We start from the raw sequence: 24,290 nt of genomic DNA, 5'->3' as shown, positions 1-24,290 counted from the left end.
AGTATATTATATTTTCCTTTTACAGCTGCAGACTGAGGAAGATCCTGAAACACACCAGCAAACCCTAAAACAGACAACAGTTTACAGATGTTTTTCAGTGGCAGCAGAACTATGACTAAACTTTTGGGTGAAACTTGTTTACTTTTTTCATACTTTTATTACTTGTGGAAAAACTTGAAACAATTTTAAATAAGTATAAAGAATGGCATTGGTTTTGTACATTTAATTTTTGTTTAACATTATTAATAAAAATGTTGTTCAATTAGCATGTTTTTGTGTTTTGCTTTGGTACCGAAATTGGTACCGAGAACCGTGGATTTTCACTGGTATTGGTACCGAATACTGAAATTTTGGTACCGTGACAACACTAGTCCACCCCATCATGTGCTGGTCCACCCTGTCATCTTGATATTTTAAAATAATATTTAAAATAATAATTCAATCATATCTATATAATCCAGTGTGTTCAATAGCTAGGTGTTGGGGCAATAACATGCAAACAAAAAACTGCATCCAAATATCACAGTTTTCTCCAAATAATAATAAAAAAATACATGTGCGAATTGTATGAGTTTCTTTAATAACATGGTTTACATAAAATCTTTTATGTATTTATAATTTGAAAGCAAACAAATAACCCTGTTTAGGAAAGGGACATCATACCTTTCAGAAAATATAATTTGCATCTTAATATTGCAATGAAAACGTATTTAACAGTAATATATATGTCCATGACAGGGAGGACATATCTTTTGGTTTATGCTTTGAATGATGGCCCATAATTATCTAAAAAAATGTGTGGGAGCTCAGCTAATATGTTTCTACAGTACTTGAGTGTCTACTATTTATGACATGACATAAAGCGAATGGGAAATTAAGACCAACATTTGTGAGTATTGTGAGGGTAGAAGGCACTCTATGGTGATAATACCCAATTACCATTTAAAATAACTTTTTCTATGGTGGGCTGCCTTACACAAAAACACAATACTTTTAATACTATACTGTATGTGACACCATGGGAATGAAACAAACTAGCATATTTACACTCAACACTCAACACTGGCGTAAGAGTTTGCTGTGATGAGATCTAAGCAAAGAGCTTCTGGCTGTGAGTGCTGAGAGATGCATCCAGACTGTAGATGACCACGGACACAATGAGAGGAAGAGAGAAAAAGAGGCCCTGAGCACCAGTCAGACGGTGACTAAAACTGGACTACATAGGTCAAACGGGTTGTGTTATGAGCGGTCTGCTGTTCCCACTCTCTCACTAATCCTGAATATTGGGTGTTTGATTTCACAACTGCACTTTAAATTTGATCTTTTAAAAGGTGATATCACACCATCCCAGAGCAAAAATATGTAGTGTTAATTACACTGATCTTTATGATGAGGGCTATTAAAACATCATATGAAAACTTGATAAAGAACCATTCTGGCTTTGATGATCCATCACATAAATCCTAAAAGAGCAGTATAAGGCTCGCCAAGACACAGCTTAACATCTTGTATTTGGGTTATGGCACTGGCACTCAGGGGTTATACAGTAGCAGTTTCTTCTTCGAAAACACAGCTACAGTAGGGCAGGAAGCGTGCAAACGTGTACAACTGCTCATTATACCTGCAACCCACCTAGAGCTACATCAGTCTCTCAGATGCTGAGACTTGAACCAGCAACCCTTCAATCACAGCAGCAGAGCTAATGCCTCCCATGGTGCAGTGCAGGATGTAAACTAATGATCTAACCCATGTGCTCTGCTCTTGTGCTGAGTGACCTTTACAGCAGCACATGTGTGAATTAATCACTTCCGTCCTCTTGCTGGTGCTTGACATTATGATATATTTCCATTGTTTAGATCCTAGTAAAACACAGTTTCCCCAGTAAGCACTATAGAGACATCCAGTGAGCCTGCAGTGTAATCTAGAGGTCGGCTGATGGTACATTCAGTCTTCAGGGAGTTCTGTTAATAAAAGTGTGGCCTTGATGAGTAAATGAGGAATTCATTTAACACTTATGTGCTCCCCTGTACCTCATCAGGCTGCATCATCAGGGATTTACGGGCAAAATAAAATAAGGTCTGTCGTCTAATCAGCCACTGTCCTGGCTGTGCTGGTTATTAGCATTCCATTACCATAATCACTAATCCTCAAAGGCTGAACCTGTAGTTCCCTTTTCAGTGTGGGCTGCTTTTCGGATACAGGCATGATGAAGAACACTCTCTCTTTTACACACACACACACACACATGAAGCTGTAATGGTTGGTTTAATTCGTCAACACAAGTTTACAACAGACCATCTCTCTTTACCACACACACACACACACACACACACACACACACACACACACACACACACACACTTCTCATTACAGGAAGCCTTACTTTTTGATTGAGGAGTCAAGCCACATTAATTATTCATTAGCTAAGTTTTGTCAGAGGATGTATAATCTCAAAATGTTGTTTATTAATTGCTACTCCAAATCAACAGCAGAAACACCGGAAAAGAGGGAGAGATAGAAAGTGCTCTGGGCAAGCATGCTGGCTTGCTCTTAAATCACATGTAAGAGCCTAATACAGCTTCTGTTATAGAGATGTGCCTTGAGTTATGCTGATGAGCCTCAGTTGGCAGCATTTGCATAAATATAACTGGCAACCAACTGACAATTCTAAAATGTATATACATGTGTATGTCTAGTGTATAAATGAAGAAAGCCTCTATCATGAAGAAAAATGTATGTGTTCTCCAGTTGCAAACGCAGTTGCAATGCTAAACACACCAAGAACTAAGATGAAAGTGTTTACACAGCTATACTTATTTAGTAGAATAAGACAACGATAGTTGTGCAAATATGAATGATTAGATATTACTGTATTTTTTTTCCAAACGACTTTGAAAAATGGCTACTGGGCTGTTGAATGCTTGAATCTGATTGGCTGACGAATGTTCTAAGGCGTGCAATTATTTTCAGGGAAATGCATGGTTAAAGTAGTTCGAGGCAGGTCTTGACCGCATTACATGTCCATATCACTTCACCTAATGATTTCAGTTATTTCTACGTTTTTGCCACAAAATTACACTTTATTATGTACGGAAAGCACATTTCGATAACATTTCTCTCTCTCTTTCTCCTGTTCTCTCTTCCTTATAAATGCACACACATACAGTACAGACACTCGCACACACAGAAACATACACGCGCACAGAAACACGTTGTCAGCCCTGCTCTGATGATTTTACTATGATGATTTACAGTTTCGCTGTTAGTTGAGATGCTGCTGCCGAACACTTTTGAGAAACGCACAGACTCCGGTAATTCATATAGGCTCTCTTTCTCTCTCTCTCTAACAACTTCATTAATAACTGCATTAGTCGGCTCAAGTCTATGTTACTAGGACTAAAATTACGTTTTAGAATTAGCTAAGGGGGTATTGGATGAGATGCATAAGTGCGTAATCCTACTCAAAATAGCGTTTTAAGGACAAAAACCTGACGAATGTCTTGAAATACAACATCTGAACAATATTTGAGGTGTGGTAACCGTAGTATCAGTGGAATAATTGACTTTGGTCTGTTAAATTATTAGAAAATAACATACTCCACTTCGCATCATGGCCACATCACCACCTCGGGTGTGCATTATTTTTTAATAATACAACGGCCTGTCATCAATTATTCTTTACCTATCATCTTGGATAACAGCTGTGCCTGAAAAGCTGTTTACCCTCCAGATTAGTTTTATGGCCATAATTTTCTAGAGCCAGATGCAAACAAAGACTGTAAAGGCCTGCAAAACACACCACAAATAAGACCAGATGCCTCAAATCCCAGAGCAGGTAATTGTTAGTATGGCACCATGGTATAGATGGCAGAAAGTGTTAATCAAGGCTCTGAATACAGGTGATTGGTTTGGGGAAATAGTCACTTCTGATTTAGAAACAGTGGCTACTACATAAAATGTATTTACTGTAGATATGTACTGTAGCCATAAAATAAACATTTGTAATTTCATAAAATGTGTATTTTTGTTTTCACATGTAATAAATCAAATAAAAATACACAACAGTTCAAAAGTTTGGGGCAGTAATATATATATTTTTTATTTAAAGGAATTAATACTTTTATTTAGCAAGGATGTATTTGAATTTAACTAATAAAAAGTGACAGCTTTTTGCTTACATTGTTTACAAAACTTGCAATATTACAAAATATTAAAAATTACAACTTACAAATGATTATTAAGAATTTCTATTTCACATGCTGTTTTATAAAGTGTTTTATAATAAATGTTTCTTGAGCATTAAATCAGCATATCAGCTGCTGAAAATGTAGCTTTGCCATAACAGAAATAAATTATATTTTAAAATATACTAAAATAGAAAACAGTTATTTTACATTGTAATAATATTTCACAACAATGTTATACTGTTTAGTGTATTTCTGATCAAATAAATTCAGCCTTGGTTAGGAAAGAAAAAATCTTACCAACCTTACATTTTTGAGCGGTGGTGAATAAAAAAAAATCTTAGTTAGAATTTTTTTTATTAAGGAGAAAATAATCTTTACTAAAAAAAAAAAAAAAAAAGATTATGATTGTAATTCTTATAGTGCATGTTATAATGTTTCTCTTGTTACACAAAAACAGCAGCTACACTGTGTGTCTACATTTGTGATGTACACTACTGTAATATCTGGGAGCACCGAACACACACCTGCCCTTTTGCTGGTCTATGTGGTATTTATCCACTGTCAGGTCCTACCTTACATCAGCTTGCAAGGCAGCAAGAACATTGCTGCAGTCAGCAAACCCAAAAACCCCTCCCACAGATCAACAAAGCAATATCACACAATTCCTCACAAACATATGGCAAATAAAATCAGCCTAGACTAAAAACAACTTGGCCCTTCCAGGCCACTTTCCTTCAGAGTTTAGCTCCAACCCTAATCAAACACACCTGAACCAGCTAATCATTGTCTTCAAGACTACTAGAAGGCTACATGCAGGTGAGTTTTATCAGGGTTGGATCAAATCTCTGCAGGAAAGTGGCCTGGAAGGGTCAAGTTTGCCCATCACTGGCCTAGAGAGACAGAGCACTGCAGGACTGATCAAAACACTTTCTGAATAAGACACAAGAAACTCCCCCATTCGTTCTCGCCTTTACAGTACATTTCATAAACATATCCTGTGAGGGGTTAGTTCAGAGTGGAGGCCCAGAGAGGAGAGAAAAAATTTCCAGTTTCACTTTCACTTCAAATAAACCTCTCTTCTCTTAAAAGTCTCAGTCCACCCACCCAGAAATTCAGACAGCAAGCGGTTGGCCAGAATGATGCAAGACACATAATCCAAAACAGATGAGAGGGGGGTACTCCACGTATCCCAGATGTGGAAATCTCCTCTGAATTTCCTACAGCAGTGGCCAATAAGAGCTTGATAATAAAGTTAGCAGGCTATGCTAACGTGGGCTACACTAACTAGCCTGACGTGCATGTGGGAAGGACTCACCGAGCTTACAGCTGCCTGTGGAGGTGACGCTGGAGCAGGGGCAGGGGATGCAGGGCTCTGTCACAAGAGAACCAGGCCTTCGGTAGAAATTATACCTGCACTTTTCACAGCTGGGTCCTTCGGTGTTGCCTTGGCAGTTCACGCAGATGCCTGAAAGAACAGGGGGAGGGAGAGAGGGTTGAGTAAACAGACACACAGCTGTGACTGACAGGACTTTGGTCCAGTAAGGTTGAGGAGAGGGAAACGGAGTTTAAACAAGGTAGACATAACAAACCTGAAGTTAGAAAAAAAAGAGATGGTGAGATCAAGCAAACTTATACTTCTAGTGAGCGTGCAAGGCTGCAAAACATGAAAACTAGGAAGGAACTTCCTCAGACCCTGGCAGAGCATGTGCAAACCTAATGACAAAATACTAAAAGGGAGTTGCGAAAACAAATAAAACTTGAATGAGTTCTTTTTGTGTGTGCCAATAACATTCAAGTGAACTCTTTACGAGTTGAGTGGTTTGAACTGCTTTTATTTAATTGATTTGAAGTGGTGTTTGAAAGCCAAGTGAAAAGAGAACATTTCAACAAGCGATTGCATAATCAAAGAGGAAGTACGAGAAACCACACACACACACACATTGAATGGCATTCCTCTGATTATTATGCAACAAACTGTTGTAAGTGATAAATGAGTCATGATTTCCTTCTTGGAACCTGAGAGAAAAAGCAAATACACTATACAGTAATAAATGAGTGGGATGAAACGGCAGAGGAAAAGACTGAGTGAGGATTGAGGTGTTGTTCTGGAGCTGAAACAGGATCTGACAGCATTTTCACATGTGACAGTGATCCTCTGATTCACATGCTGATGAACACCTGTGCTACTGATGTCCAAAAGAGATTTCTCTGTTGTACAGCAGCCTTCTTGTTCTTGCTGTTCTTTTATCCTTTTTAAAAAAAAAACAAAGCAACACTTTTGTCCCAACTCCTGTATGAATGTCACTATATTAGATATCAAACTATTCAACAAATAAATACAGCAGAAAGAAGAAGGTCAAAGATTTGGAATAAAATAAGTAAATAATAACAACATTTTCAATTTTGGGCAAACTATCCCTTTGAAATGACAAAGACAAGTGAAGACTGCATAATTTCTTAGCCAATGCTTCTTGGTCTGATATTTTGTTATTTATTGCAAAGACATTCGTTACATGACATTTAGCTACATTTAAAGTAGGGTTGCACGTTACTATTTATTTTGCACAAAATATAAATCACTCATATAAATTTGCTCAATATAAACCACAATAATTAATCACGATTATTTTCATTTGAGAAATTACTTTTTAATGATGCCACTCTTATGTAAGCACAAATCAAGACACTGTCAACCTATACACAGGGTTTATTTTACTTCAAAGCAAAAACTGGCACAAAAGCAAAAAATAGCACAAGCAGCCTTCTGAGGGAACAAAGACCGGCTGTATGACAGAATATCGCAATGGACATCACTAAACTCCAACATATGTGTTTTCAGATCATGAACATTTTTTGCTGCAGAGAGAGAATGTGTGCATGGTTGCCAGGTGGGGAACATTAAATACACACTTGGTGGAAAATGTATCGATTTATGGGAAAAGCTTTGAGGAATTTAGATTATACTTAATAAAGAGAAGCAGACATCGTCATCGTGATTAAAATATGATTACTTGTGCAACTATACTTTATACATTTAGCAGATGCTTTTATCCAAAGCGACTTACAATAGAGGAGCATAAGCAATTCATCACATTCATACATTTTTAATTGCGGCATCAATGTCCAAATACGTTTTGGGACCACTGCAGTGCTCAGTAAGCAATTACCTCAGATAGAGAAAGATTAATGACACAAATTAACCAAGCAACAGTCACAATGAATGAAAAACTGCATTGCACAGGTGTAAGCAGCATCACTAGTAATCAGCTGACTATGAGTTTCTGTACAGCTGTCATCAACATGAACATTTACGCTCCTTTGATCATCTCTGTACGATAAAGAATGCAGCCTTTGTGTTTTTGCACAAGATGGCAAGATCTGAATTAACTTCATAACATTTGATCTGACACAATATCACAGACTGTCAGGCAACGAGGCATCTTCTTTTTCTTCAGGATCATTTGTCTCATCTGCCACTGGCTGTGCAGTCAAAAAATAAATTACTTTTCACAAATACGCTGCATAACAACTGTAGATTTTTATATTTTCTGAAGAAATGAGTGAGTGATGCTTGGCTGTTCAAAACTCACCAACACAATGCCAGAGTGTTCAACTGCTAATGTTCTGAATGGTTTCTGGTGGCAATGGTTGCTAATTTGCTAATATATTTTTGTTTCAAGACAAGTCTATGGTATGTTTTCTTTTTCCAATTGCTCTTCTGATTTAACAGTAATAGTAAACCTCACCAAGATTTGAAGTATTATTCCTGTCTGCAGTACAAACATTATGTGCTTCACTTCCTTACAAAGCAATATAAACATGTTGTGCATGAATTCTCTAAACATTTTAACATATTAAATCATTCCACTTATTTAATGAAATATGATCAGTATTGCACATATGTAACTAGACATTCTATGGCAGGGCTGTCCAAACTCGGTCCTGGAGGGCCGGTGTCCTGCAGAGTTTAGCTCCAAATTGCCTCAACACACCTGACTGGAAGTTTCTAGTATGCCTAGTAAGAGCTTGATTAGCTGGTTCAGGTGTATTTAATTAGGGCTGGAGCTAAACTCTGCAGGACACCGGCCCTCCAGGACCGAGTTTGGACAGCCCTGTTCTATGGCATACATATATTATTGTAATCTGTTTCTTTTCCAGCAGAAGATGGCATCTCCCCGCAAAACCAGGTATGATTTCAACCAAGGTTGTTCTTCCTCTTCATCAAAACATCTTTTGGAGTTCGGTGTAGAACTTTACCTTGAAACTAAATGCATTTTGAACAGCACTGTACAGACATGGCTAACTTGATTTCAGAAAGCACCACTAATTAAGAGTATAAATAACAGAACTGAGTGCTAAAACAATTGTATTTATTGTAATTATTCAAAGTTACTTAAATTAATCTCAAAATATATACAAATATCAGATAAAATCACAATATCATGGATCAGTTGATGACTTCAAGCATCTGTCCATCTATTGACATAAGGCAAGAGCCTGAAAATCTTCAGGGATGAAAGCAGAAACATATTCCTTAAGAACAAGACAAAGCAAACACTACAGAGATCCAACTCAGGGCCGTAAGCACACAGATCAAAGAGGCTGTGTATGCGTGTTTGAAAAGATGGGCTGCTGTCAGACCCACTCAACTGTGTGTGTGTAATTGTGTGTTTTTCCACTGGGTCTCCAGGGCCAGACAGTAAAGCAGGAGGAGGATCATTAGTGTTCAAACGCTGTTCCCTGTATTGAAGACGGATGAGTGTCCACAGATGAAGCCTTATGCAAACAATCCCCCTGGTCCAGCTCTAACTCTTCTTTCATTTCATAACAGGAGACTGACACAGGGGTCAAAGGGAAGCAAGAGCAGTAAGTCAGGAAAACAATCAATGATAGAGTATTTACATTAACACGAGGCAAAACGAATTGTCTAAATCTATAGCTGAATCAGATGAACTCATGAACAAAATATATGCAATGTTTCCTACAGTGTTTCGCAGCCTTGATAAACCAACAATACTATTAAAATACAATTTATTATAATAAAACTTATTTGTGAATGTGTATCTGTAACTAAAAACCACACACATTTAGTCAGTGAGTCAGAGGATAATTAATAATTGCTCTCACGAATTGAGCATGTAATTTGACTAATTCAAAGTCATTTGTTTTGTCTTTTTGACTGGCTGATCATTTAACTGGCTCATAGCTGGTTTGTGAATCATACATACTACACTGGTTGCAGTGTAGCAAGCAAAGACAATACAATAGAAAGAGGAGGGTGTTTTTTTTTTTTATATATATTATTAATATTAATGATATATATATATATATATATATATATATCAACACCGCGCCACCGGAGGTATTTGGTCCATTACCACCGCGGTGGTAAAAATCTGCCACCGTCACAGCCCTAGTAGGTGATCGTGCCCTGGGTCTGCAAATCTAAAAGGTTTTGGATAAAAAAAAAAAAAGAGAACATGTGCCTGGACTGAACACCTTTAATGGGTCAGATTAAAGAAAGCTGAAACATGGAGAAAAGGCAAGGCACATGTGAAATTACCCAGGTATAGTTAGTTGTCTGACATGAAATGGCAAAGACTGGGTCAAAACAGTGTTACTGTTATCTAAAACTATTAAAATTGTTTTCGGTAACTGAAATAAAGCTGAAATAAAATTTAGTACATTTATTAAACCCATAGTATTACACTACAAACTTACATTTAAAAAAACTTAAACGAAAATGAGAAATTCTGCCTTTGCAATTAACTGAAATAAATGTAAGTTTAAGTAACTAAAATTAATGAAACCAAAACTGAAATAAACATCAATTAAAGCTATATATATTAAAAAAAACAAAAAAAACTAAATGACAAAATTTTAACTAAAAATTAAAATAACTGAAAATATAAAAAATAAGCTAATTCAAAGCATCAATAAATATTATAATGATATATACATTCTACAAAAATAACAAGTCAAAATAAAAAAAATTAAAAATAAGACAAAGTATTACACATAAAACATACAATTCAATACAAAAGCTCTTGCACAGACCAAAGAGAAAAGGTTATCTATAGACAGAGTTTAAATAAATAAATAGCGATGGGCAAAATACTCTGAAATGTTTCACAGCCCTGAAGTAGCCAGAGAGAAGAAAGGGCACAATCACTCTTGAAGTCTAACTGGGATTGTCTGAAGGTCTCAGAGGTGTAATGCTGGATTATTGCAGTGGAGCAAATGAATGTCAACCACAATACAATGAATTGCATGATTGATTATGTCGAAAGTAATGTTAAGGTCCAGAAAAGATTTTAGAATTCACAGACAACAAAAAATCTTTAAAGACTTTTAGAAGCGCAGACTCTATACTGCGACATGTACTGAAAACTAAACAAGTATTTTTTGTAATATTGTTTGAAAGCCAAGAGGTAAATGTGCGTTGGAAAGTGGGTTGAAGAAGGTTTCAATTGAATGGGTCAACAACGTCGTTTCAAGCTGTATTGAATAATTTCACTGATTAGGCAGCTATTTATTGAACTAAACACAGCTTTGTTTAAAAACTTTGTGAGAGAAGTACAGGCCAAACCTGCTAGATTTAGTCAGCATAGAAAGTCCTCATGTTTGAGAGGTCTATAGATAAATGCACAAAGCCCGAGCTCGACTGTTCAACTTGAAGCAGCTGCAACTTAAATCTACAAAACTTTTCAACATATAATAAACAGCATTTGTAACAATTTTAAAAGTCTTGTAGTTAATCCCCCAACTTTACCAGAAGACCTGAGGAAGCTAAAAATATCACACTGTTTATCATTCTGTTGACAAATGCCATATTAAATAAAACTAGCAGTGAAGGTTTTGATGATTTTTGTATCATAGTGAACAGGAATGTAATTTTTGAAGATGAAATCTCTGCTGTGGAAATGTAAAATGAATGCACCAATATATTGACAATGGCTGATCTGGGAAACCAGGCAGGAAACCGGATTATTTCAGGTCTAAAAGGTGTAACAAGATGAAATGTTTAAGCTAAGAATGGTGAGCAGAAAAGACCAAAGAGACACAAGATACACATTCAGAGGTCTTGGTTCTCCTCAACAGCTCAAATTGTGCTGAACTAATGTAACAATATCCCTTTGTCTCACTGCAAGGACATACGACTGGCGAGATTCACCGGCTCGGAGGCACTGGCTGGGATAGTTTGACTCCTGCTGTGGTATCTGACGTAATGGCAGAAAGGTAATGGAGGCTCTCTGTGCTTGTCTGTGTATGTACATTATTGGCTTTTAGAAAGCAGAGGGCATGCTGACAGGAACATTAAACACCGCTGGAGTGGCACAAATGGAAGCTAGGGAAAAAAGCCCAGACAGCTGTAGGGACAATGCATCAAATATCAAAAACAGACCAAAAAAAAAAAGTGGTAAAATCCAAAAATATTTGAGATGTCAGGCTTCTGTTCTAAACTCTCACTACAAAAATGATGCTCCTACTTAACCAGAATTGTGGGGAAAAAGCTTATTCTAAAGGTAACACTGGATACTGAAAATTATATCAGGCTGGTAAAGCGAACACTGAACAGCAAAAATATCTGACAGAAAATCAACTGATGGAAAGAGTGAAAAAATACATCAGCAAAATGACACTTGATGGATTCATATACAGCAATGTTCAAACCTCTTAACAGCGATTACTGGACAATTTGCATTACATATGAAAACTGACTTGGAATTTGAAAAAAACTAAGTATCTGAAGACTGGGCTTTTCAAATTGGAGTCTAGGGACCCACTAGACTCAGGGGGGGTTTAACCCAGGCTCAAATACATAGGCCTACCTCTACCAACATTTTCAAAACAAAAAAAAAAGTACATACACGTACCTATACCTATTTTATTCCTTTCACACAATTTTGATTTTAGGGCATATTATCAATTAATAAAGACTAATTTTCTTGCAGTTCCTTGCACAATACTATTTTTCCTCAAAACGCATTTACCAGACTGCATGAATAATCACATAATCAGCTCCATATGTATTCCATATGTATTCCACTCAGTGGACATTTCACTTTGAAAGTGTTGTTAAATGTGCAAGAAGCCATGTAATATTTTGCAGAAATTATTCCACATGCACATATTTATAAAGATCCCGGGTTAGAAAATAAATCCCTGCCTTTACATTTTAGAAAACAAGTTTGAAATCCCCTGTGTGTTTGAAAACCGAAGAGCTTGTGTGGTGAGAGAGATACAGTATGGGTTAAAGCTCTGCAGTGCTGTCAGTGCATACAGCAGCAGGAAGTGCTTATGTGCAGTTGTTGAGTTAGAGTGATGACATAGCTCCTGCGCATCAGCATCAACACCAGTCTTTGGTTACTGCAGTGGACTGACACAACAAAAGCCTTTTTAAAGGGGTCCTATTATGCTCTTTAACAAAGTCTTGATTTTGTTTTGGGGGTGTACTAGAACCGGCTCTCATACTAGGTTGTTCGATAAACACATTATTTTTCACATATTTTACATTATTACAACACCTCTCTCCCCAGTCTGGCATGAACGGCTCGAATAGTTCCTGTATCAAATGAAGGCCCGCCTTCTGAAATACGAAATGTGCTGTGATTGGTTAGCTGGGCCAGTGTGTGTTGTGATTGGCACCACTCGGCCCCTGGTCGGGAAATGCCATGCCCCTTACCTAGCCGCCTGCTGCGAGCTTCAGTGTAAATATTGCGTCAAAATCAAATCAATTTGAGCGCGATTTAAACCCGGATGATTGTAACCACTCTAAGTTCGTCTGCCTTGGGAAAGCTAGCGTGTCTCCGACATAGTGATAACACTCGTTGCCTTCTCTAGTGCAGCTCAACCAGGTCTCGTACCATTCGTCGATATTTGTGATATCACAAATCCCGGAAAATATGCATTGTAATCCAAACGAGTCATTCGTTGTAGTTTTTGAAAAGTGATTTCTGTTAAATAAAATATCTCCTTTTGAAGTGGACTTTGAGATTTGTAACTTTGCAGATCTTTTTTATGCTCAAACAGCAAGATTACAGACTAACTAAAGTTGAGAAAAAAGTGAAAAAGCATAATAGGATCCCTTTAATAAAGATGCACTGTTCCCATCCTTTCTCTAATGCTTTATAATTTATAATAAGAACAGTCTCTAGGGGGCAACGGAGGTGGTGTAAGAAATAATAACTACTCAATGCAAACAATTCTTGCGATATAACAACAAATATAATGGAATTGGAGGCTTGTAATATTGTTGCATTGCTCGCTTTTATGCATAATTTATTAAAAAACTGAATTTTGAAGTTTTGTTTTGGAACTCTGCTATCATTTTTAACCAACAGACAACCAACAAGGGATAAAAAAGGAAAACTTGAACCACCATCTACTGTACTGTAAAATAAAAAAACAGTTAATATTCATTTATTTTACAGTAAAATTACAATTGCTAATTTTTATGGCTGTCTTCATTTTTTTGCTTTCAAATGTTAAACATACAACTTTTATTTTGAGGTATTAAAGCTTTTGGAGACCTTAAAGATTTTTTCTTTTATTGACAACAGATTTATAAACCATTGTCAGTACATATTTGCAAAGATGGTTGAAACGCATTGTGTTTTCAAATAATATAAAAAATATAAACGTCCCAAACTCACTTAGACACTCAGAGACACTAAATAAAAGGTTCATGAGCAAGTAACACAATGGCGCATGCTACTCTGAAGCATGCAGAGCATCAGACTGTACACTCTTAGAAATCAAGGTGCTTCACGATGCCATAGAACAGTGTTATTCATTGCGCGGCTCTTTACTTTGTGGCTCGCATGGCAGTAAATAATACGATGATATGATCATGCAGTCAATACAGATATTTCATAAAAACATTAAAAACAAGCAGGGCTATAACATAACAAATTAAAAAAACTCACACCATGTCTACACCGGACGCGAGTGGCGCGATCCGACAAAAGACAATAGAACCCAGTGATGTTGTCTACACTGGATGCTGCACGATGCGACACGATCCCCATCAGTAAGTTGATGCCTCGCTCTATTTATGACGAACGGGGCGCGGCACGACAACTGTCGCGTCCGGTGTAGACACGGTCAGATAGTGTCTGCTCTATTACAAATAATTTATATATTTTTAAAAATACCTAAAACAGTGGCATTACAAGATGGAAATATAGACTAGAAAAGATATTTACACTTGCTTTGTCCTACGTCCATCGGAGTTGCCAGTTTTAATCTTAACAGCTCTTAACGCCGAATGTGCGCTTGGATGGTTAGATACATGATGGGTTAGTGTAAAAAAATACCCGCTGAGTGGCATTAAACAGCTTGAAAGATCAAAGAAAATTTTTAATATAACTCCGACTAGATTCGTCTGAAAGAAGCAAGTCATATACACCTAGGATAACTTGAGGGTGAGTAATTTATGGGCTAATTTTCATTTTTGGGTGAACTAATCCCTTTAAGGTCTTTCCAGCATTAAGGTAATCCTGCTTTTTTTTTTTTTTAAATAATCTCGTCTCAGTTACAAATTTGACTGGTAAATGATAAAGAATGATAGCCCCTTTTGCATTGCATTGCATATCAGGGATGACAGATTGATAAAAAGAAATGCTATTTATGACTGGATGTAACTTTTGATACTTTGCGGTAAAAGTGGCTCTCCGATTGACTTTGCCCTATCAGTGCGGCTCCCATGAAAAAAATAGTGAAGACCACTGCTATAGAAGAACCTTTTTTGTCTAAATGGTTCCATAAAGAACCTTTAACATCTGAAGAACCTTTCTGTTTCACAAAAGGTTCTTTGTGGCGAAAGAAGGTTCTTCAGATTATAAAAAGGTAAGAAAGAGATGGTTCTTTAAAGAACCTTTGACTGAATGGTTCTTTGTGGAACCAAAAATGGTTATTTTATAGCATCACTGTGAAGAACCTTTTAAGCACCTTTATTTTTAAGAGTGTATACTTGTATATTTAAAACACAGCCCTTGCGATTTGATAATTGGACCAAATGGTGAGTAATACTACTTCATATACTAGCCAACAACCAATTTTTACTTGCATTTGGCACTTGGCGAGTGTTAAATTTGAAACGAGCTGACATGGTAAGGGTGTCCTGCACACAGCTGCTAGATGGCGCCACTAGCTATTGTAGTGCTGTCAGAAACTATCCATTCATTTAAAACAAATGTTTTTTTTCAATTTGTTTAGTAATTGTTTAAGGACACATTGCGAGTTATATGTGTCATACTTCCCAGGTTGGAAAATGCTTAAATCTGTATAAATACAGAAAAAATACTCAGATCTGATCATCGTATGTTTTTAGACAATCTGCAGATGTGCAATCTGCACAGAAAATGACCATAAATCAGCTGATACCATTGATTAGGCAATACATTACTAGTTAAATCCTGGCAAGGGCGATCTGTGAACTATCACTATTAATCTCACACTTAATCTAAATTTGCTCCAGGGGTTCTGGGATTTGCCACTGTAATAAATGTACTTGGATAAAAGCATCAGTTAAATGACTAATTAGAGATAACAGGAAGTTTCTGGAGATTGAGGTTCAACTACCCTCCAAACAGAGATCTCTGTGTCATAACCGAATGGAAAAGAGTGTTCTGGCTTCTTTTGCTACTTCTGTTGTGTGCATGTGGGTGGCTCACCTGACTGTGGGTGGCAGTAGCTGCTATGATTATTGCATTGGCATGGTTGGCACCCCGTGCTGCTGAAGTGTGAGAAGCCTGGGCGGCAGTCCTCACACTTGTCCCCATGCACTCCACTCTTGCAGATGCACATGCCTGAACTGCCAGAAAAATACAGAGGAACAGTTTGAGAGAGTTATAGAGGCACAGAAAGAAAGACTTATTGTTCCTACAGAAGCGTACACTATCCTTCAAAAGCCAGACACAGAGAGGTTACAACCTCTGTCCACATCAAACACCAGGTTTCCTCTGAACTGCCAGAATAGCTGCCCCTTCCCATTCATCACATGTTAATAGAGCCACTCCATTAAAGCCGAAGCAACATCTGTTAGAAATAATACTGTAAACTAGAGGCGTTAAAACATTGGGATGCATTGATCTTTGATGGAAATCCAAATTCATCAATTATAGTAACACTCAGGCATAAATAATACGAAATGACTAAGATTTACAAACAACAAATACCTAAATGTATTTGATTTGCATTGGATTTAGCAGCAGGTAGGATACACCAGACCCTTTCCTGTCCTGGGTTACATGAAAAATGATTACACATAGGTAAATTAGTCATTAGTGCCTGTGCTTGTAATAAAATCTTTGTACTGCTAGAAGAGAAACAGAGCAGGGTAAATATGCTCTAAATGAGAAATTAGAGTGTAACAATATCAGAGCATTTAAAATGAAAAGGAACAGAAACTCCCAGAGATGAAAAAATGTCTGATTATACTGTTACACACTTCAGGCTTTTGAAGCGCAAATGAGAAATGCAGAAGGATGATTTCTTCTGGGAAAGGCTTGTGAAACCTATGAAAAAATATCTGCAAATATTTCTTTCAAGCACACACACTCGCACTCAATTCACTCTCAGTGAATTTACTCTCCACATGTACAATCAGAAGTTCTCTGTCTTCGCCTATACTCAGAGTAATTAGACTACTTGTTATTCTGACTGATGCTGAGATCACAATTCCTGAGAAAAATAACCCTGACATGTCAGTTCTGTTGAACTCAACCTCTTAAATCATATCAGTATTCCTACTGGTTTCACTAGGATACATAATTCAGAGCAAAAGCCACTACACTAAAATTAATATTAAAAAGCACATAACAACTGCAACTAGACCTAAGACCATGTGTTTCCCAAAATATTGTCAGGGCTCAACATTAAAGGATTTTTGCAAACATTTTCACTTACCCCACCATATAAATAGGAAGTATGCAAGTAAACAAGCAAACAAGTAAATAAATACATGCATAAATAAATACATTAAAAAAAAACACATTACTTCTGGCCAACGGTCATACACGCATTCATGAATTGAAAAATTGATTACCCTTTTTTATTACATGGTTTTTGAAGCATCAACTTTAAGTGTCCCATCAACTTCTGGGGACAGCATGAGGGCGAGTAAGTGATGAGCAAATTTTCATTTTTTTGGATGCACTACACACACACACACAAAATCATGCCTCGTCACTCAATGTATGCATTGTTTGCTGATAGGTTAAACAAATTGACACATGCACAGCCATTCATTAAAACACACTTTAAGAATGAAAACTAGGGCTGTAGCTATCGATTATTTTAGTAATCGAGTATTCTACAGATTATTCCATCGATTAATTGGATAAGTAATTTTTCTTTATTAAAGAGCAATACTAAATATACAAGAGATAATAAGATAGATCTCTTAAAATAAACAACTAATTTGTTTTCTTTTTAGAAAAATTAATATTTTTGTTGCTGAAATTGCAAAATAATGTGTTTTTTGAACATTAAAGCATGTCAACATATTCTGTTACACCAAATACACAAAATAATGATCTTTAAAGAAGCATCATATGACCCCTTTAAGAGTAATACTAAATATACAAGAGATAATAAGATAGATCTCTTAAAATAAACAACTAATTTGTTTTCTTTTTAGAAAAATTAATATTTTTGTTGCTGAAATTGCATACATTAATAACCATGAAAACTAAACCCATTTAAATAAATAAATAAAAATACAAAAATCAATTTCACATTACTTTACGAAACGCCGTCATGTTGCACAGACTCAAAACAGTGTTGTGGCTGTGTTTGGAATTTTTTTGTTGGCAAAATAAAGCAAAACCAGGCAATATAGTGTCTAAAACATAAGTCTCATAATATTACCTTCTTGTTTATTGAACTGTTGAATAAAATCACATTTGTAATCATGCTGATTTTAGAGGTGAAAACTGGCACTCTTCGTGTGATATTGACTAATTTGTCGAGGCAAATAGATTTTTTGTATTCGAGTTACTCGAGGTATTCGAGGAATCGTTTCAGCCCTAATGAAAACCCTTGAGCCACACCTTAAGACACAAAAAGATTCAGAAAAACTACATTAAATGGTCAAAAGTCTTGATGTGTTTTTTTATTATTGGATGAAATCTGTTAAAGTGCAATGTGCAAAAAGAGAAAAAGAGAGTGAGTGGGAGAGAGAGAGTATAAGCAAGCATCATACAGAGCAGATCCTGTGTGCTGAGGAATCACTACCTACGTCACTGAACTTGCGACACAAACACAAAAGAACTGCTAGATTTAAATCAGCACTGAGAACTGAGCCATGACTGTAACCCATCTAATGTCTATGAAGAAAGAGAGACTCATTTGAGCAGCACGTTTCTGTCATGGGCTGGATATGTCTTCCCAAATATTACAATTTAATTTTGAAGGAAGCCATTTGAATAAAATGGAAAAAATCAGATATTATAATTAGAGCTGCAGTGTGTAATTTTGAAAAATGTTTTAAACTCATATGCAAGCTTAATTTGCAGAATCAACAATAAGTAAATAAGTCGAGCAATGTTTACTTTTTTTATCAGTAAATGACTATCTGCTCTGCTTGCCTAAACAATGGAAGATGGAGAGGATATTTCGGAAACACTCTTGAAACCCTTTATTTCTGCGAAGTATTCATGCGCACTGCAGTTTTAAGCCTCAAAAGTAACACAAATGAGATGTTCCTACTGGAACAAAAGGAAACATTAAAAATGCAGAATCACACAACTTAGAACTGCACCGGTCGCAAACTCAAGCTCTTAAAAACTGGTGAGAATACACTAGCCGACTTTGCCCTGAGGGTGTAAGAATGTTGAGGTTTCCATGGCAACAACACCTCAGATCACCAGAAAGTACCCCGCTGTGATTAAACTGAAAGTCTATTACAGTATAATCACCAGGGCAACAATTCCACACAAAAGACAAGCATTAAATATGCTGTGGAAGCAAATTTAAAACCTTTCTTAAATCATGCAGCCTTTGCACTTGTCAAGATTAATTAATGAATCGCTTTAGCAAATTGTGGAAAAGCTGATGGCACAGCACAGCTCATACCCACTCATTATGGGGAAAATAGCCAGAATATATTAACTATTAAAAAGCAGCAGTGCAATTATTTATGAATGCTGATATGCTCACACTGTTATTGTGCATCATTATACTCATGTTGGGTATTAAGGGATGTGCTGTTTTAATGAAATCCATTTGTGCAATACCAGTTAGTTTGTAGCTGACATTCATGCACACTATCCAGGGAAAACTGGTGGTCACTGCTTTAGTACTTGGCTACTTCCTTCCACACTATTTAAGGGCAGTGCGGTTTGAGGCCTGGGTGGTTTGGAATCTCTAATGTATAACCCAGTTTTATTGCGGTAGTGGGTTATGCTGATCTCTGAATTATATGGTCAGACCCAAAGGTTTTCAGAGCAATCAAATAACCTTCTGAAAGCTCTTGGCGTCCTATGGTTCAGTGGTGCTAAAGCAGACTGTCATGTTCAGTTGAAGAACACATAGTCCATCCTTGTCAGGCATGCCATAAGAAAAGCTTTTTAGCTTCAGTGAGTGTGTTTTCAAGATAGATGTTTAGCATTTTCATAAATAGGCGCTTTTATTCAAAGTAATCTAAAGTGCAATCAATGTACACTACCGTTCAAAAGTTTGAGGTCAATAACATTTAAAAAAAATATATATATATTTTTGACAGTAAAGACTTTTACAAATAAATGCTGTTCTTTTGATCTTTATATTGATCAAAGAATCCTGAAATAAATGCATCACAGTTTTCACAAACACATTAAGCACAATAACCCTACCATAACTGTTTATAATCAATACAAAATGAATAAATCAAATAAAAAAGGATATAAAAACAGAAAAAGTGCAAATTCACCACCACCACAAAACTCCAAATAGCAGCACCTGCTGCAGATGTCATGAATTTGAGTCTTTCTGTCTTACTCTCACTGTTATTTCAGGGTTTATTCACGCTGAGTGAAATAGGCACACTTCCCCTGGGTCATTAGAGGCAGGCCATAAATGAGCTGGTGTAATATTTGGGTATCTCCTGATCTACTTTCACTCGAATACTGCCAGAGAAATACTATAAAAGCATCAGTCAGCTCTCTTTTAATATTTCAGATAGGAACTACTACTATAGATTTAAAAAGGTTTAAATTGCAGACTGTTAATTGATTCTGTTATTGACTGTGGTGATGTTCCAGATAATATTGGATAATACCAAAAATACTTTGAGTTTCTGGAAATAATAATGCCGAGTTCACACTGCATGATTTTCAAAGTCTTCGGATCATCGTTGTTTTCACACTGCACGACTATCTGGGCCTGGGGTAGCATTCAGTTGTTGCTGCGTTCACATTGCAGTGATTGCACGATGGATCTGCGACAGGAGGTTACAGACTGCATGACTTTACAATAGGAAGAATCGCCGACAACTCTGTCTGGTCCGCAAACTACAGCCAAACGCACACGAGAAGTGATAAGGAAATAATGCAAGATCACGCTGATCAGTGTTGCCAACTCTCCCAGGATAAATAAGCAAACGCAGCTTCAAAAACAAGCCCAATATTATTATATTATTTATTATCATCAATATTATTTATTATCAGTTGTTTATTATCAATCAATGAGCCTGCAACATAGTAAACTGAAACCACTCTGAGTTTGAAGAGCAAAAACAGAAGTTATTTTACAAAAATCAAATTGCAACCAAGCGGGAGGGCACACACTATCCGATCACCTCCACCTTTTGGAGATGGAAAAGGAGAATAAAACAAAACAAGAGCACTAAGGGGGAGCTTTAATAGCCACATATTTATAATAAAATAAACTTGAACCATATGTATTTACTATTAGGCTATTATTGCTCAATTATTTATTGATTTAATGATTAATGCATTATAAAAATATTTTACAAATGAAATAAGGTCCCTTTCCTCCCCTGCACCTTTCACCTTCTCCCATGTTTCCTCCATCTCTGTACATCTCTGTTGGTGGCCTTGTTTGTCTATTTACATCTACTAACCATCATCACTTGGATTGCACGTTAAAAGCATTTTACTCCAATGAGGGGGAGGTGATGTGCGATGAGGAATTACGCTACAGTAACAGCACATTTATTATTGCACTGATTGGCTATTAGCTGCGAGCAGACAGTGTTAACAATATATTGGGAAAAAACAGCGACCATAAATGTAAAGAAACAAGGTTGCTTGTCAGGTTTTCCTAACAAGCAAACATATTGTTTTACTTATTTTAACATATTTATAACTTGTTTTTTTAAATAAGCCCAAAAAACCGCAACCCGCGACCTGTGATTTTTTTAATGCGACTTAAAAAAAAGAAGCCCAAAGTTGCGTAAAATACACGGACTTGGCAACTGTGACGCTGATATGTGGTCTATAAGTCCTCCCTGAACACACTATAACAAAGATGACCTCCTTGTTAACAACATCTGCTGGGAAAATTTTATATACATAAATCTAAGTACTTGAAAGTGAAACCAATGTTTTGTGCATTTTATAATGAGCTTATTTCTTATAAAAAAAGCCCTCAAAGTAATGAAAAAGAAAAATGCAATAGCCTAAATCTTTTGTCCTTTATAGAAGAATATGATTTACAGGAAAAACCCTAGCCCCCTTTTATGTTTAATTAAATTTTTTTATTATGTATATGTGTATATTGTCAGACTCTGTTCCATGTTTTGTGTGTGTCCTGCTCCCCATGTGGCTTCCCATGCCCTTATTTGGTTAGTTTCCTGTTCCTCCCCTGATTAGTGTTTCATTGCTCCCAGGTGTCTCTCGTCATCCCCTCCTCCTGTGTGTATACATAGTGTTCCCAGTCCCAAGTTCTCTGTCCGCTGTTAAACGTCTTCCTGAGTTCGTCTCCCTTGGTTCCTGAAAATAAAGTCTTGGTAAAGTATTCTCCAGCATCTCCTCGTTCCTCGTGTGTGTGCCTCGTGACATATATATATATATATATATATATATGCACCTGTTCTGTATATTCTAATGCAAAAATGTGCTGATATTGCCATGTTGTTTGTACATGAAATTGCTTAATAAAAATAAATAAATATATATATTAAAAAATGCAAAAAACATCCTTCCCGAACTTCCCTCTGCCCTGTATCTTGCTCTCTCATTGGCTGTAGGTCATAGCCGATGTATTTTTCAGTCAGAAATCATTTCACACAGTAGGATTTTGAATCGCTGACAGGTCCAGATATTTAGCATGCCAAATATTTCACAGGCGTTGGCGAATCTCTCAGATCGCGTCTTGGATAATTCACACTGCGTGATTGTCACTCGCATGAACGAGCACCGGTTTGCCTCCGATTTCGGGCATTTGTTGGCCGATTACGCAAAACCTGTCGGCGAGTGAAAATCAGGGCTAAAATCGTGCAGTGTGAACTCTGCATAACCCAGAGTATCAGACATATAGTAAAACAGTGGATGACAGTATCTAGCTTAATTAGGGTGGTCTGATGTACCCTCATTCACTGGGATATTTTAGGGGCATATTTCTGACGAAGGAACTGTATGTTTGAACCTCAACTAGAAATTAGAGGTCGACCAATATGTGTTTTTCAGGGCCGATGCCGATACCGATTATTACAGACCAAGTAGACCGATATCCGATATTTTGAGCCGATATATATGTCTGGTGTAAAAATGAAAATTAATGTCAAAATTAAGAATAGCAAGGGTGCTGACAAAAATTGCCTTCCCTGGTGTTGGTTGCACTTCTTACTCGTCTTCTTCCGTGCATCCATCGACAATAAGGGTAATATAAAGAGAGAGTTAAAAGTGGGGCCACTGTATGCTTCATGATTAAGCCTATGAATACTGTACTACAGCTAAACAGCTTGGGGAAATGTAAGTATTTGGCTTCAATAATTTACATGTTAGAAATGTATGTGTAATAGCATAACCCCTCATAATTCTTCATGAATTCTTTTCTGATGACTAAATCATAACTTACAAGATGTGACTATTCAATTCATCATGTAATGCACATCAATTGATTAACTTAAAAAAGCACAATGTATATAATAAGTGTAAATAATTTAATTGTCTTCATCGCTCCATTTTAGAAGTTATTAAGAAGACAGCAACTATAATGAAACTATAACACTAATAGCCTATTTTAGGCAAACTTGGTTCAAAAGCCTATTGAAATGTCTCAATTTTTGTCATCCTAATCTTAGCCTACTGTGGCGGTGTAAGGAAGATCCGCCCCTTCCGTGCCCATATCGGGATGGTGAACAATTAGGCGGAAATTATAAAAAGGAAGTAAGAATAGGAAAAAGAGAGAGATGGTAAACGCGGACTCCAAGAGGGAGTTGAGCAAGCCACACAATGGATGCGAGTTGATCGGCAGGAGCGAGAACTTTTCCCTGCCAGTCATGGTCAGCGGTATTTTACACGCACGCACTCACACACAAACACACCAACGCACCTAATCGCACGCACTTCGTCAACCACACACCAGACTGAAGCTTGTGTAAATCCTAGTTACCACGGGATGTCAATCCCGTGGCAAAAAACAGAGAAACAAATAGAAACATAATTAGCGTAGCTGCTGTTCCAACCAAGTAAAATTGATTTGTTTAACCCAAACTAAAGAATAATAATGTGCATTTGATCAGATATAACTGCAGTAAAAGATTATGAGATGCATTATTTGAATGCTTGGCCAAAGAGATGTGTCTTTAATCTAGATTTAAATCAGGAAGGCTATTCCAGAGTTTGGAGTGAGCGACCTATGCGAACGACTCATACTACTGACCTTCATTTAATTTCCCTTTCAGTTTAAATATAACTTTTGTTGGTTGAGAGTATAAAATTAACTAATCCTGTTTTTTTCCCCCTTCTTTTATGGACTGCTGATGAGCGTTTTATTTTGGAGAGAATGCCTCGGATCTGCTGATCTTGTTTACTTTATTCATGTGTCGGGAAAACGCCGCCAAGGGGGCTACTCAATTTATTTAATTATGCTTGTATTGAAAACCTTGTCGTTTGCAATTATGTTTTTGCTTTGTTTGTTTTTTACCTTGTG

The 24,290-nt window shown here is 36.8% G+C and overlaps 1 protein-coding gene across 2 annotated transcripts in view; it reads right to left on the bottom strand.

Moving 5' to 3' along the window:
* Positions 1-24,290, bottom strand: part of LOC107664520 (multiple epidermal growth factor-like domains protein 9) — an 86,318-nt gene that overhangs the window by 9,257 nt on the left and 52,771 nt on the right. Inside the window, exons 3-4 of one of the 2 annotated variants that reach the window (XM_016455112.1) lie at positions 15,866-16,005; positions 5,503-5,652 (exon numbers count right to left, since the gene is read on the bottom strand). In XM_016455112.1, coding sequence (XP_016310598.1) covers positions 5,503-5,652; positions 15,866-16,005 — 290 coding nt within the window. The remainder of the gene's footprint in view (positions 1-5,502; positions 5,653-15,865; positions 16,006-24,290) is intronic. The other variant, XM_016455113.1, reaches the window with a different exon arrangement.

This window comes from Sinocyclocheilus anshuiensis, unplaced genomic scaffold (assembly GCF_001515605.1).
Source record: "Sinocyclocheilus anshuiensis isolate Anshui unplaced genomic scaffold, SAMN03320099.WGS_v1.1 scaffold403, whole genome shotgun sequence".
Lineage (NCBI taxonomy): Eukaryota > Metazoa > Chordata > Actinopteri > Cypriniformes > Cyprinidae > Sinocyclocheilus > Sinocyclocheilus anshuiensis.
Note: the sequence above shows the minus strand (reverse complement) of the source record. Positions and strands in the feature narration are given on the sequence as shown.